At 36.8% G+C, this 15,534-nt stretch overlaps 1 protein-coding gene across 1 annotated transcript in view; it reads left to right on the top strand.

Moving 5' to 3' along the window:
- Window positions 1–15,534, top strand: part of TRDN (triadin) — a 372,178-nt gene that overhangs the window by 90,845 nt on the left and 265,799 nt on the right. Inside the window, exon 5 of the mRNA XM_079939170.1 lies at window positions 6,569–6,628. Coding sequence (XP_079795296.1) covers window positions 6,569–6,628 — 60 coding nt within the window. The remainder of the gene's footprint in view (window positions 1–6,568; window positions 6,629–15,534) is intronic.

The following is a 15,534-nucleotide window of genomic DNA, read 5'->3' as shown; positions in this document are numbered from 1 at the left end:
GGCAAAGCACATATATTTGGAGGTAAATAATGACCACTTTGACCTTCTTTGTCCCTTGTATCCAGAATTGGTTCAGTTTAAGTGAACTGTTCTTAAAGAATGCAAAAGGTTAAATGAAATTTAACCTACTATACATTACTGTTATGTTGCATAAGGTAGAGGCATTTACCTGTCTATAGAAATTATTGAATAACTAGAAGATAGTATTAATATAAGAAATTTTATTTTTCTTTGAAGTTTGCCGAAAACCATAGGGCAATAAATTTCCACTTACTGACTTGACTTTTACATTTAATTTTCCATTCTTACACGAATAGTTCTTTGCGGGCAAGAATAATTGAGGGTAAAAAATTAGGCATCATCTGCTTATGAGAAAAATATCCTTCTGAAGTCTAAATTGGTATCATGCTGTTACTCAATTGGGCAGGAGCCTGAATGGTCATCATTTCCTGGCTGAAGTGTAAGGAGACAGAACTAGCACACTGTGTAGAGGCTACATTGGATTCTTTGGGCATCTGTTAGCCAGAGACAGTGACCATAGTGATGTAATACAATCCCCAAAGAAAATGTAATGTTGCAATGAAACATGCAGAGACATTTAATTTATCCTTAAGTTTGAATTGTAGGCGCAGAAAATTTTTCCTTCTTCCTGTCTAGGTTCTATGGCTGGTCTAATAATTAAATTGATATAAGACAGATTAACGGGAGAAAAATAAACATTGTTCATACATAAGGGAGCCCCATAAAAATATGAGACTCAAAGGGCAGCCAGGTAATTGAGACATATATAAATAACATCCTGAGCTAAGGAAAATAGGAGGGGTCTGAGTATACAAAAGGAAGGAAGGCTATTCACAGGAAGGGAGAGTAGGCGTTTGGAAAACAGAGTGTCATGTTATGCAGATAAGTTTCTTGGTATCTCTGGTAATAGCTCTCTCCTTGGTACAGGACCCCTTTCCAATGTAAATTTAGGCAGTTGAGGGGAAGGTTAACAGCTTTTCCTGCTGGGCTTTTTTTTTTTTTTTTTTTTTTTGCGGTACGCGGGCCTCTCACAGTTGTGGTTTCTCCCGTTGGGGAGCACAGGCTCCGGACGCGCAGGCTCAGCGGCCATGGCTCACGGGCCTAGCCGCTCCGCGGCATGTGGGATCTTCCCAAACAGGGGCACGAACCCGTGTCCCCTGCATCGGCAGGCGGACTCTCAACCACTGCGCCACCAGGGAAGCCCCTGCTGGGCTTTGATTGCATTTAGCTGAAAAATAATCCTTATGCCAAAGAGCTATATTTTGAGGTAGTGAAATCTGCTCCCTTTCAGAATCATCAGAAATAAATTTCTTTTGTCTTCTGTAAGCAAAGAAATGTATGTGTGTATGACTTTACAAGGTTAGCTGTGCTTGTCTGCACTTCCTGTACAGAGATACTAAGTCTTCAAGTGATCATCAGTTAAAAATAGTTGATGATGTTCCTGCAAAACAACGTCTATGTAAGTCATTATATTTCATCATGAGCTGTAGAGATTTGTGTCTGTGTGTGTGTGTGTCTGTGTGTGTGTGTGTTTTTTAATCCACAACTCCCACTTATAAGAGATCTGAGTGGATCTGCCCAGAGCAGTGGGGCTGTCTTAGTTTACATAAAGCTGAAGTGCAGAATCAGGAAAATAGAAAGTTGGGACTATTCTTGAGACTGTGAAATTGAGTAGGACCCTGGGGGAACTTTCGAGGTACAAAAGCCCCAGCCCCCAAAATTCTGAAAGAGTAGAGGAATCTCAGCACGTGTTTCCTGCCAGGATCCTTGTACCGTGGTTTGTCCCCAAAGCACAGAATCCCCAGTGCCTGCTTTTGTTGATGTCTATAGAAAATGCTGGCTGGTCTGGACACATTTGCCCCAAATTCCAACTGTGCATGAAAACTTCAGAATATTTTAAAAGTTCAAATTTATTTTCTCTTAGGAGCAGGAAGAAAATACTCCTTGAAACGGTGTTAGCAAAGGAAGGTGAGGGTAGGGAGAACCTTAATTTGGATCCTCTTTTAGTTGAAATGCAACCTTTAAGAAACTTTTGACAACCATTGACCAGAACTTTATGTAAATTGCTTCCCTATATATCAGCTGTTTTTGGAAGAAAAACCCATCCCTGCAACCACTTCTTAGAACTGTCTTGATTTTTCAGCAATTTAAACTATAATATAGTTCTGTGTAGAGAATGTCACTGTAGTTTTGGGTGTATATGTGTGTGGGTGCTGATAATTTTGTATTTTCATTGGGAGTGGAAAAGGAAAACAATTCAAGGTGAAAAAATTATTCTTAAATATTCATTTTTATAAAACTTATTAAAGAATTTTGTTATAACAAAAAAACACTCTGAAATATATTGTCATCATTTTTTATTTATTTTTATTGAAGTATAATTGATTTACAATGTTGTGTTAGTTTCAGGAATACAGCAGTGATTCAGTTTTATATATATATATATATATACATGTTCTTTTTCAGATTCTTTTTCCTTACAGGTTTTATAAACTATTGAGTATAGTTCCCCATGCTATACAGTAGTAGGTCCTTGTTGGTTATCTATTTTATATATAGTAGTGTGTATATTGTTAATCCCACAAGAAAAATCTCTAATAAACAACCTAACCTTACACCTGAAACAACTAGAGAAAGAAGAACAAACAAAACCTAAAGTTAGTAGTAGGAAAGAAATCATAAATATCAGAGCAGAAATAAATTGAGACGAGGAAAACAATAGAAAAACTGGTTCTTTGAAAAGACAAAATTGATAAACCTTTAGCCAAACTCATCAAGAAAAAAAGGGATAGGGCCCGAATCAGTAAAATCAGAAATGAGAAAGGAGAAGTTACGACCGACACCACAGAAATACAGAGGACCATAAGACACTACTGTAAACAACTATATGCCAATAAAATGGACAACCTAGAAGAAATGGACAAATTCTTAGAATGGTGCAATCTCCCAAGACTGAACCAGGAAGAAATAGAAAATATGAACAGACCAATTACAAGTACTGAAATTGAATCTGTGATTTAAAAACTCCCAACAAAAAAAAGCCCAGGACCAGATGGCTTCACAGGCGAATTCTATCAAACATTTTGAGAAGAGTTAACACCTTCCCTGTTGAAACTATTCCAAAAAATTGCAGAGGAAGGAATACTTCCAAACTCATTCTGTGAGGCCATCATCACCCTGATACCAAAACCAGACAAAGATACCACAAAAAAGAAAATTACAGGCCAATGTCACCAATGAACATAAAAATTATCATCATTTTTTAAAGTCTAATTCTCCTTTACTTTCATCTATTTTTATTTTTGCTTAAGTGAAACTTATTATGAAGTGTAACCAACATTCCTGGACTTACCTCCCACTTTAAGGTTACCTCCCTTTCGTGTATTTGGGAAGAAGTGGAGGGAATATGTTTCCCTCCTACCTTTTCCTGAGTGGTGATCTGCATCCCAATCTTTTTGAGATTTGTCTTCTTTCACTTTATGTTTTTCCCCTCCAGGATGGATCCCTGCTCATTACAATTCTGGTCATAATCTAGAGCTCATTCCCTTTTGGTCGGCTGCTGCTGGGTGCACAAGAGCTAAGGCTAAGGGGAACCGAGGTTTCTTCTACTACTGTTATTTTTTCTGTTCTCTGATGTGCAAGCTTTCACCTACCTTGCAGGAAACCCCATCATGAACCAACATGGATTGTCTAATTCCATAAACCACCACCTTGTCTAAACAGTGTATTTCCCCAGTTAAGTTAGGCTACGAGGCTCTGACAGGATTACCCAGGCAGAATGGCCTTTTGAACCTAATCCTTCAGAAGATTCTAACTCGTGTCTGATCTTCCTGTATGAGTTCTAGAATCTCTCTTTTATTCCTCTGAGTACCCAGTGGATATCTGTGGAATATAAACACACACACACACACACACACACCTCTAAAGGAAAAATATTATTCTCAATGACATATTTAAGGCCTTTTTCAATCACAATAGATGTAACATTTCATATAAATTTTTAATTTAGAAAATTTCATCCCATTTCTATATTCAAATTAATCCCTAACAGGAGTAAGAAATTATTTCTTAAGGATGATTCCCTTAGCACATGCAAAGACTACTCTAAATCTTTGGCATTTTACTTACTTTATCAGGCTGAGTTATACAAGGCCCCAATCTTCTCCATAGCTCTGTTTGTTTAAATAGGAGGGAGGAAGCAGAATGGTATTGGCAGGGGAGAATTCTGAGGGTTTTTTTAAATTAACTTGTAGAAGATTTAACCCTGTAGATGACCTGAAAAGGTCATTTGCCCACCCCTAGGACCAGACAAGTACTGTCTAAAACTAGTATAATGTGAGCCACATATGTATTTAAAATTTTTTGAGTAGCCACATTAAAAAAATGTAAAAAGAAAAATACAAAATTAATTTTAATAACATGTATTATTTAACCCCAAATATCAGTCAGGGCTTAACCAAAGAAGCAAAAGTAGGAAATTATACAGGTATATTAAGACATTTATTACAAGGAATTGGCCTGTGTGGTTGTGGGGACTGGCTGAGCCAATGAGAACCCATAGGACAGGCAGTCAAGAAATGAAGATCATGGGTGAGCTGGAGCCCACGGGCATGGACCAACGCTGTCATCCACCCAAAGAATTTCTTCCCTCTCCCAGGAAACCTCAAACTTGTTTTTGAGACCTTCCAGTGGAATCAGACAGGCCCACCCAGATGATCCAGAACCACCTTATTTAAAGTTAATGAACTAGGCATTTTAATTACATATGCAAAATACCTTCACAGCAACTTCTAGATTAGTGTTCATTTGAATGATTTGGGATAGTAGCCTAGCCAAGTTGACATATAAATAAAACCATCACACTCAATATGTCCAAAATAATATCGTTCTATATGTAATTAATATAAAAATTATTAATGAGGTATTTTACATTCTTTTTAATATTAAGTCATCATAATTCATTATGTACTTACACTTATAGCACATCTCAATTTGGACTAACCACATATCATGTCTTTAATATGTACACATGTCTAGTGGACACTGCATTGGAAAATGTAGGTCTAGACAGTGACAAAGAGTGATTGGACTGTTGCTCTAAAGATACAAGTTCCCAACAGGAGTCATTTCACAATATCTAAAGACATTTTTTATAGTCATGACTGGGGATGGGGATGGGGGCTAGAAGCATCTAGTAAGTAGGGATGCTGCTAAATACTCTACAGTAGCCCCACTCCACCTCCAAATAACAATTTCCCCAATCTAAAAAGTCAATAATGCTAAGATGAAGAACCATGCTTTGGAGTAGGATTTGGAGACATAGGGAGGAGATTACTACTAATAATAATGAGGAGAAGGAGAGAAGCTGGAAGCTGGATGTTTCTAAGCCCTTGGGATATCTTTCCTGGTACCTTGAAGCCTTTTTTTCACAAATGTAATTGAATATCTTAACTCTTTTGTATCTCTATTGCCATTTTCAAGGTCAAGGATGAGATAAGGGTAGAGGAGTGGCCTTATAAATAGTATGACTGATTAATGGGGAAAAGGAGGGGAGGAAATCTTCACAGTGGTGATTATCTCTTTAACTGGTGAATGAAAGTCAGTAACTGTCTTTTCTGAAGATATTTAGGATTTTCCTATAGTTGGTCTTGATTTTAGACTTCTAGAAAAATTATAAAAATGCAAATTCAAATCTACAAATGGAGAATTTAGAATATATACAGTAATTAGCACCATCTCAGACCATCTGTGGAATAAAGTTGTGATAAATAAATAAGTAAAACTCATTAGCATTTTTCTAAGAAAAACCATGGTATTTAAGATTAAGTCACTTTTCAGAGGTAGTAATCATATTTGTAAACTCTAATCTCAAATTTACTTCTATCCAAATTAACTGCAACTTCAGAATTAACTTTATTTTCTAAGCCTTGGCAATGTATGTTTACTGAAACTGGCAGCAGATTGAATATATTTGTTAAAACCTGATATTTAGAAAAAATGTAACAACTAACATTCTATGAAATGTGTCATATCTTCATGCAGTAATTATTGGTTAAATGCAATGCCAAATTTTGATTATAAACATAGCTTAGAGTCAATACTTCTGAGATATATTTCCTATTAGATAGTTGTTACAGTTCATTTCACAAAGTCTTAATTTAATATGTAAAAACTAAATCTTCCTAAATCTAAATGATATTTTTTACTAAGGAGTCTTAATATGCATTGAGAGTAATTGAAATAGAACATAATTATAATTTGTGATCAGATTTAGCACTGAAAACAGTGGCAACATTTATTGATTTAAGTTTTTAAGCTTTTTCAATAACTAAATTTTAGGTAACTCCAATTTTTTCCTTGTTTCAGTAAATGAGGGATTTATGTGGCAATATGTTACAATGACTCTTTCCTTTTAGATACCTTTAAATTTGTTGGCTAAAATAATTTAGACTTCATGCTGGAATTATAATGGTTAGGTCATAGCTATGATTTATATTTTGCACATTTTCAAAAAGAGTTTTTAAAAGTATATCCTATTTTTTCCTAGAAATACACAAAGAAAAGACTGAGAAGCAGGAGAAAACTGAAAGGAAAATACAAACTAAAGGTAAGTGTTAAATTTTGTGTTTATTCTTATTCTTATTCAGGATATATATTTTGTATATTTACATGAGAGAATGGAAAGTTTTCATATTTTGTGCTCTTTTGCTTTAATTGTTGATAGTGTTTAAGTAAGTTTACTTCTAAGTAAACCGCAGGTATAAATATATAATATTTAATTACTGGAATCAAAATAACTTCAAAATGTGTTACAATCTTTCAGTTATTTATTGATACAGTTGGCTTTTGCTTACTGAGATAGTACCACAAACATATTTTTTGACTTATTAGCAAACATTTTTCCTTCTTTAATCAGTTAATATAATAGATCAGAGTTCAATTTTTTTTAACTGGAATTTTTTTATGCCATGCTATACCTTTAAAATCTTTGTCATAGAAATGCAGTCATTATACTATCTCACTGAAGACTGCTATGGCCCCAGAGCTTGCTTACTCAGACTCAAGGGGTAGATGGACAGTGACATTATGATTAATATCCTTTTCAACTCAACTAAATCTAGTAACTGAAATCTTGCATTAGAGGGATATTACTAATGGCCAGCAATGTCTTGCTCATCTTACAAGCATCACTTTTCTAAGAGTGACCCATAAAACTTAAAAAGAAAACTCACAGGAAGCACAAACATTCGATAGGACATGTTTCTAAATATGCCCAAGTTTCCCCAATGGTCAGTCTCACATGATACTGGGTGAGTTAAGACAAAAATTAAAATCTCATTATTACTGTATTTGTGTGATAGAGCTGAAAATGAAAGAATTTTCCTAGGATAAAAATTGAATGTTGTCTAATATTTATTATGTCAAAAACTGACTAGTACAAAATTACCTGCACAAACATCAAAGTTGCCAGTAATAGTTTCAAATAATAGAAGTTCTAATTAACCTGAAATTATACCAATATGTGAATCTACATTAAAATACCATGTTTTCTTTTTTAATATACTTCATGAACTTCCTTTTTGTGAAGAGCTCAAATCATTCTGCAGATATTATGTCTTTAATCCTAATATTTGAATTAGTTCCAGATTGGTCAGCCAATCCTTATACAACCAGGGACAATGAAGTTTACTCAACTGAAACCTATTTATATTTGTACTCAGGGAACTAATGTCTTATTTCTGTTCCTTTTCCCTTTTTTTTCGTTCTTAATTCCTTTGGTCAGGGAAATTGGACACAGCTCTTGGGTACGGATTGACTAAGCTAGCCATCACTGAACTGGTTATGTGTTTCTATCTGCTGGAGGTTAAACAGAAATTCAATTGGTTCCACATGATTGGGGAGTCTGCTGTTTTATCTTGCAGACTGTACTACTAATTTAATAGCAATGCTCCTGGAGTGGATGTTGTGATGCAGATGGTACCATTTGCGTTTTGGACTTGGCTCTATTAGAATCCTGCTGTTAAAAGACTGAGCAGTGGGCTGTAGAGAGGGTTTTTTAAACTAGTGAGTCTTGCATAATTAAAACAGTGCATTTGGCTGAAGTTTAAAATAAATTCCTCAAAGGCTGGGCTAGAGATTGGTACCTGAATATATTTCCTGAATAGATCAAATATAGTTTGGGAAAGTGAATGTTTCTCAAGAAAGAGAAAATGGAGCTTCAGCTGTTCAACAGTGAAATGGGCTTCAGAGATACTTTTTTCCACAATTTTTTGTGTGCATATGAACAAAAATTTCATTTTACTGCTTAGTTTCCTCATACAGGTAGAATAGAATAATGCCTGCTTTCTATTCCCAAGTAGTTCAGTGAAAATAAATGTGGTTTCATAGCTGTTCCTATGTCTAGATAAACACATGTTTTCTCTATGCCACATTCTGTCAGTTATGGTTATATATGGTGGATAGTTAGGAATTTAAGTTGTTATCAAAGCATTTTGAACTCTTATAAGAAAAGATACATTATATCCAAGGTAATAGTAACCCGAAATGATTATAGAGAAGCCAGCAAATATCAGAGTATAAAGAGATCTATTATGCAGAAGCTGATGTATTAACTTCTATCACACAAAATGTCTTCATCCTTCCATATTCTTTGTCCTGAAAATTAACATCACGATTCACCCAAGTTATTCAAGCTAAAAAGCCAGGAGTCATTTTGGCCAGTAGTGGTACTCAATCCTGACTGGACTTTAGAATCATCTGGATAGGTTTAAAAATATATATATATATTCATGTGCAGACTCCATCCTGGTTCCATTAATGTTTGGGAGGTAAGGCTAGAATTCAAGTCAACCTCTTCAGATGAGTAGCCATCTCATTAATATTCTCAATTAAGCACCTATCCTGGAGTTCAAGTATATCCCACAGAGGTTCTCTTTGACCAACCAGTATGTTAACATAACTTATACCTGGATGTCTTTAGGTGGGATCTGCACCAATCTCCTCCACTCTCATCACTACTGGAGTAGACATTTATTTATCTGCTTTATCTCTGAAGGCATTTGAGTTCCAATCCGTGCCATAGACTTGTTGGTCTCTTTCAATACCAAAGTCCAATCCTGCATGGCCCTTTGTCATCCTCTCTTTTAATTATAATTTAGTCTATTCTCACCTCTCCTCTCCCATTACTATCCCCTCTACAGTCATCTCCCAATTAGGTTATGACAGTTACTTCTTAACTGATTTCCCTGCATTAACCCCTGAAAGCCATGCTAATCACGCTCACGGGCTTAAATCCATTTGTTGTCGTCACAGTGCTTTAGAGATAAAAGCCACACTGTCATGACATAAAAGGCCCTCATCATATGATCACTGATAGATAGCCAGTGGTCAGCTTTGTCCACTTTGCCACTTACCTTCCCTACTCTGCAAGCTCATCCACCCCCTGCATTCCCAGCTCTCCCCCTGCTCCCCTCACCACCTCACTCCACATCCCACCAACACCTCCCATGCCATAGGCAGGCTGAACTTTTGGGCAATTCCTAAGCCAGCACTGCTGCTGTCTCATAACTCTGTGCTTTTATATACCTATTCTCTCTGACCATCGGCCACTTGGCAGGCTTCTGCTCATTTCTTTGATTCTCAGATGGAACATCTGTTCCTTCAGTAGGCCTCCTTTGCTGTCCCTCACTCTGTGGGCATTCAGGTACTCCCTCCTTGCTACAGTTACATCCTTGCTTTCAGCCTTTAAAGCATTTTGACACCAAATTTTAATTGTGAGTATATTGATCAAGCTCACTGAGGGCAGGAACTGTGTTTGTCTTTTTATATGTTCTAGGTTGATGTTGACATTTACGATTGTGTGTTTCCTTATTCGTGAACAAAGAGATTCAGGCTCGGTGGTCTCTCAGCTTTCTATCAGCTCTGAATCTGTGTCCTTATATTAAATTAAAAATCATTCTAATATCTAGCAAAGTGCCAAACAGATGAAACACATTCAATGCATGTTGAAATAATTAATGAATGAATTAATAAAGCATTCATTTTCTCTATTTTGTTAATATTTACTTGATTTCTATGGAGAACTCTTCCTTTGACAATCTGTGTTTATTTTCAAGTGTATACAATTATGTGGCTTTAATTGGGCCATTGTAACGTCAAATTTATTTGGTCAGAGGCAATTGAAGAATTTGGCAGTGAGCTCCATATTAAAACAAAAACTATCTGTAACATGTAATCATAAACACCCACAATAAATGTATAATAGTATAGGTTAAAGTAACACAGATTAATTTGGACAATTTGGAAAGTGCAAAAAAAGAAAGATACAAGCAAAACTCAGTTCTCCAGAGAAAAATAGTAATTTATTTTTTTACTTTCCTTTGCTTTTTCCCTCCATGTGGTTACTCTTTTATTGCATATTGTCTTGTTTCTTTTTCAATTGCAAATTTTATTGTTGGCTTCGGACACCGTTTAGGCTTCTATTTAACTATTAAACTTGTCAGTATACTCATAGAACAGAGTAAACCAGAAAAGACTAGAACCTGGTGATAAACATATAACTAGATGAGAGAATTTTTTCTCTCTAGGATGGCTCCTAGCCAAAAGTAGGGCCTTTTAGGCATTCAGAGCAATAGGTGTCTGCTACATCCACCTAGGTTATCAGGTGTTTCGCTGAAGAGCTGACCCCTCAGGCACAGTGAGGAAATTTACACAGCAGAGTGTGTGCTGATGAATGGCATGTAGTTAACATCTGAGTGGGCCAGTTGGTGGGAACGGGGGAGTGTCCTGGCAGACAGATGGTGTAAATAGAAAAACTTGCTATAGCTGTTAGGCAATAATACACGTTAATTTATTTATTGCACTTACTTTGTTCCAAACACCATACTGGGAACTAAGATGCCAACTCAGATGGCTAGGTCAGGGGTCAGTCCTCAAGGAACCAGGTGGGAACTTGGTTAAAGGAGCACAAGAGAAGCCCAGTGACTAGTGTTAGTGTTCGTTTCCTAGGGCTGTTGTAACTAAGTACCAAAAACTGGGAGGCTTAAAATAACAGAAATGTATTGTCTCACAGTTAGAGAGGCTCGAAGTCCAAAGTCAAGGTTTTAGTCCCTTCAGAGGGCTGTGAGGGAGAATCTGCGGCTTTTCCCAGCTTCAGGGGCGTTTGCAGGCATTCCCTGGCTTGTAGATGAATCTCTCCAGTCTCTGCCTTTCCCTTCAAATGGTGCTCTCCCTGCATCTCTGTCCCTTCTTGCTGTGCATATTTGTCTCTGTGTCCAAATTTCCCCTTTTCATAAGGACACCAGTCATATTGGATTAGGAGCCATCCTACTGACCTGATTTTAACGTGATTACCTCTTGTAAAGACCCTATTTCCAAATAAGATCACATTCTGAGGTACAGGAGGTTAGGACGTCGGCATATCTTTTCTCACTAACGTAATTAAACCCATAACAGTATCACATGCACAAAGTCAGTGGAACATTTTTCAAAAGGATTAATAGAGAACAGTCATCCTGATTGACTGGTTTAGGATCCTTTCTGAGAGACAATTATAGGACCGGAATCATAGGCTGGCAAAGGCGTAGGGCTGAAGATGAGGCTCAAAAGCCAAAGAGGGCAGGACGTTAAAATGTATCTAAATATCCTGGAGCCCTTTGTGAAAATGCTCTCAGAGCCCACAGGTTAATTTAGTTAGCCTGTGTTGTATAAATTTACTTTTGCCTTCTCTCAGCTGTACTTAATTTTCTCCTTAAAGTACAAAATATATTTTATTTTCTTCTTTGGCTGCTGTGAATGATAAACCTGTAAAACGAGAACGGAAGGCCCTATACAAAGCTATGTATCTCCTTCTGCATAGCGATAGTTTGCTTATGAGGAAATCATTATGGTTCTGACTATGGCCATGGAGCCCCAGGTGAAGGGGCAATTACCCATACAATTAAATCAGACTTGAAAGTAAAACTAATCCTTTAGAATTAAAAAAATCTATTTTGTGATTGAAAGCATATGTATCAGATGAGCTTTGTAACTTTAGGTAATTTGCCTAATCTTCACTTTAATACATAAACAAATGTAATTTTATTATGAAAAAGAAGTGTGTGCATTATTGTAGGATAGATTGTAGATAATATGCTTGGAGAATCTAGTCAGTACACTTCGGCTCATAAGAACAAGTCTGCCCAGGATGTGGGATGGACAAGGCAGCATAATCTTGTGGGGAGGGTACTAGTTTAGCAACATAATAACTGAATTCTTCTTCTACTCTGCCATGGACACTTATGCGGCTGTATTTTCTTATCAATGGACAAAGAACTTCAGGCTAATAGATCTCTTAGGTTCCTATCAGCTCTAAAATTGTGTACTTATATTAAAGTAAAAATGATAAATTCTTCCTTTAAGAAGAATGAATAATACAATCTTTGAGAATTTTCTCTACTCAAGAATGCTTTTCTACTGAGTTCATCATTATCATATAAAGTGTGTAGATCATTTTGTCTTAGCACAGAATGGAAATTCGACAAAAAAAGAAAAAAGAAACACAGAGATATACACTAACCAAGAGTACATCTGGCATTTTTGTTTAGTGGTGGCTAAAGGATAATTATTTTAAATGGTTTAAAATGAATATGTATCTTGCTCTTTCATAAAAAATGATGAATTGAAACGTGTGTATATGAATTTTATGAAACTGTTTAAAATGTTGACCTATTTAAAATTTATAGACCACTTCAGGGCTAATACCTCTCTCAACAGCAGTGCCAGAAATCTGAGAAATAGAGAAATTAATTAAAGGAAAAATCAGCAAAATCTATTACAGGTAGCTGTGCTCCCCAAAGTGTTTTCTAATGCAAAGGTGTAGTTGTTACGTGCTTATCTATCCAATTCCTTTTGCTTCAGACACTCAAGCTTAGTCCAGTCCAATAGCTCTGAAGTCAAATACGAGTTTGACTAAATTAAATTTTCTTGCTAACCATCAATTGAAGAATAGAGTAGCCTATACAAATCAGTACTTTAAAACTTTTGATGCCAACACTTTTGAGTTTTGAACTCAGAGCAGAGAGATCTGCAAAGGATTCTGACAACCTGGCCCCTAATGCCTGCTGCTTGGCCCCTTGAGCGTGTTTTGCCCATTAGGAACCCAGGGTCAGGCGCACTCTGAGCTCTGATACACTTCAGAAAAGGACACAGAGCCCGCCTGGGGGGTTGCCAGGGCCAAGAGCTGTGAAAGCACAGAGCACAGCTGGCAGAGTACTGGAGAGAGAACATATGGGGAGGGTGAGAGACGTGCTTCAGAGTTGAGCTGAGCTGAGTGTTCTGGCCAGGGAAAGGTCAGAGTCTGGGCAAGTGCAGGAATAGCAGGGCCATGCCAACTCAGATGGCAAACATCAGGGCCATTCCAACTTGTGTACTCCATTTGTTTTTAATTATCAGCACGCCGAAGGGAATTTTGTTTTTTGTAAATAAGGATGACAAACAAAGTAAGCTCTAGCAGGTGCAACAAGCTTATTTTGTCCTGAGCTAAAACTATCCTAGCTAAGATGTAACTTACCAAACAGAGCTGGTGACGAGGAAGGTACTTTTTTCTTCTTTCATATGAAAACTTCTGTGAGTTCTAAGCAAAGAGATGCATGAGCAAATGTAATTGTTGCAGCAAATTATTTTTGTTTTAGAGGGATTATTAAGGCAGTTATTGATGGTGGCACTAGTTTGATAAAAGCAATTTCAAAGCTTAGTGTTTGAGCTCAGTCTTGCCAAAGTTTGAAGTTTCCATCCAAGAAGCTTCAGTGGCCCCCTGCCATGTTGAACAGCTCCCTAGAGCATGTGGTTCCAGCTGCTTCACTAAGCAGTATTATGGTACCATTTCTGAGGAGGATAATGAAATTCCAGCATACAGCACTGTGTCTGTAAATCAAAACTTCGACTGCGAGGAACTGGATTTTTCCCCAGGGTAACAGGAATAAGGCATTAATATGCTAATTTGAGCCTGAATTCAGACCCCTTGCTCTTTTGATTTTGTATTAATTCTCCCATTCATACCCATGCACACGTCAATCGGAAAATCCTTTAGTGGAATGGACAACCAGCTGTTGGAGGTGGCTGAAGTCTGGTCCTTCACAGAGGCAGAAACACAGATTAGGTTTTCTCCTGGGGGTCTTGCCAATCAGCGTTTCGAAAGCACAGCTTATCTCATGCAAACTTCCTTTCCCCTAGAGAAACTTTAAAAGAGGCTTTGTTTTTGCCAAGATTTTCTTTTGCTTTTCAGCTTAATTAATAGTGATCCAAAGGAACCGAAGTAAGCTATCTGTGGCCATGTGTGAGTGCTGATGTCCTGCTCCTATTTTGTGAGATTTTTATATTGAACTTAGAAACTTAGAAAACCCAGAAGAACCATTGAATGCGGAAAGGAAAAATAATGTCTAGATGATCTACGATTTTTTTTTTCTCTTCTGTTTCTCACTGGGTTTAAAGAAGTTTTAACAAATTGTAAAATATTTAAATGATTGGAAGCAAGCAGTGCGTATTATATCCATACAAATCATCAGTAAATAGAATTGTACTAGAAGATGAAAATAGCTCTTCTTATAATATTTTAGAATTTCCCTTGTTCAAGAATATCTATTAAGAGTCCACTGTGAGTCAGACACCATGTGATGAGCCAGGATACAAAAATAAAACAATATGGCATAGCCCCTAAAGAGAGTTCACCTTCTTGGGAGTCAGATTTATGAACAATTGCTGTATTATTACTTAATGGAAAAGATAGAATTATGCACATGGTGCAGTTGGCATATGGAATAAGTAGATATCAACCAACCCTCTGCAGAGGAAGAGACATTTGAGCCAGGACTGAAAGGGTACATGGAACAGAGGAAATGTGGGTGTGGGAAATCTAAGTGAAGGCACAAGCAGAGATGCAAAGGCATTAGGAGGGCATGTGGCATGTTTATGGATTCCCAAACATTTTGTTATAACTGGAATGTAAAGTTCAAGGGGAAATTCCTGGTAGGTAAGATTGGATTGATAAGCAAATGTCAGATCACTGAAACAATGAAATATTTTTATATTTGATATAGCACCTACCATGTGACAGATTACCATGCTAAGCAATGAGGGAGATACTAACACTTGTATCAGATCAATGGTATGATCAGATTTTCATGTTAGAAAGGCTACTCTGAGACTCAGAAAACTCAAAATATAAGTGTTCAAGACACTATTCAGGATATTAGTGTAATAATATTTATAATAATAATATGCCCAAGAAGGACATCATAGTCCCACTTTTGAAATGGTCTCTTTCCCCTTTCTCCTTCCTACTCCCCTACTAGGTTAATTTCTTCTCATCTTTCACATCCTTAAATATCATTTCTACCAGCAGACCTTCCCCAAGCACACAGACTAGATTGGGTCTCATTTTATACATTGATATGCTACCCTGAATATTTTCTTCACAGCAGTTATTCTAACTGCAATTAACTACCTGTGGGATTATTTGTTTAGTATCCATCGTCC

This window comes from Stenella coeruleoalba (genome assembly GCF_951394435.1).
Source record: "Stenella coeruleoalba genome assembly, chromosome: 12".
NCBI classification, from domain to species: Eukaryota; Metazoa; Chordata; class Mammalia; order Artiodactyla; family Delphinidae; genus Stenella; species Stenella coeruleoalba.
Note: the sequence above shows the minus strand (reverse complement) of the source record. Positions and strands in the feature narration are given on the sequence as shown.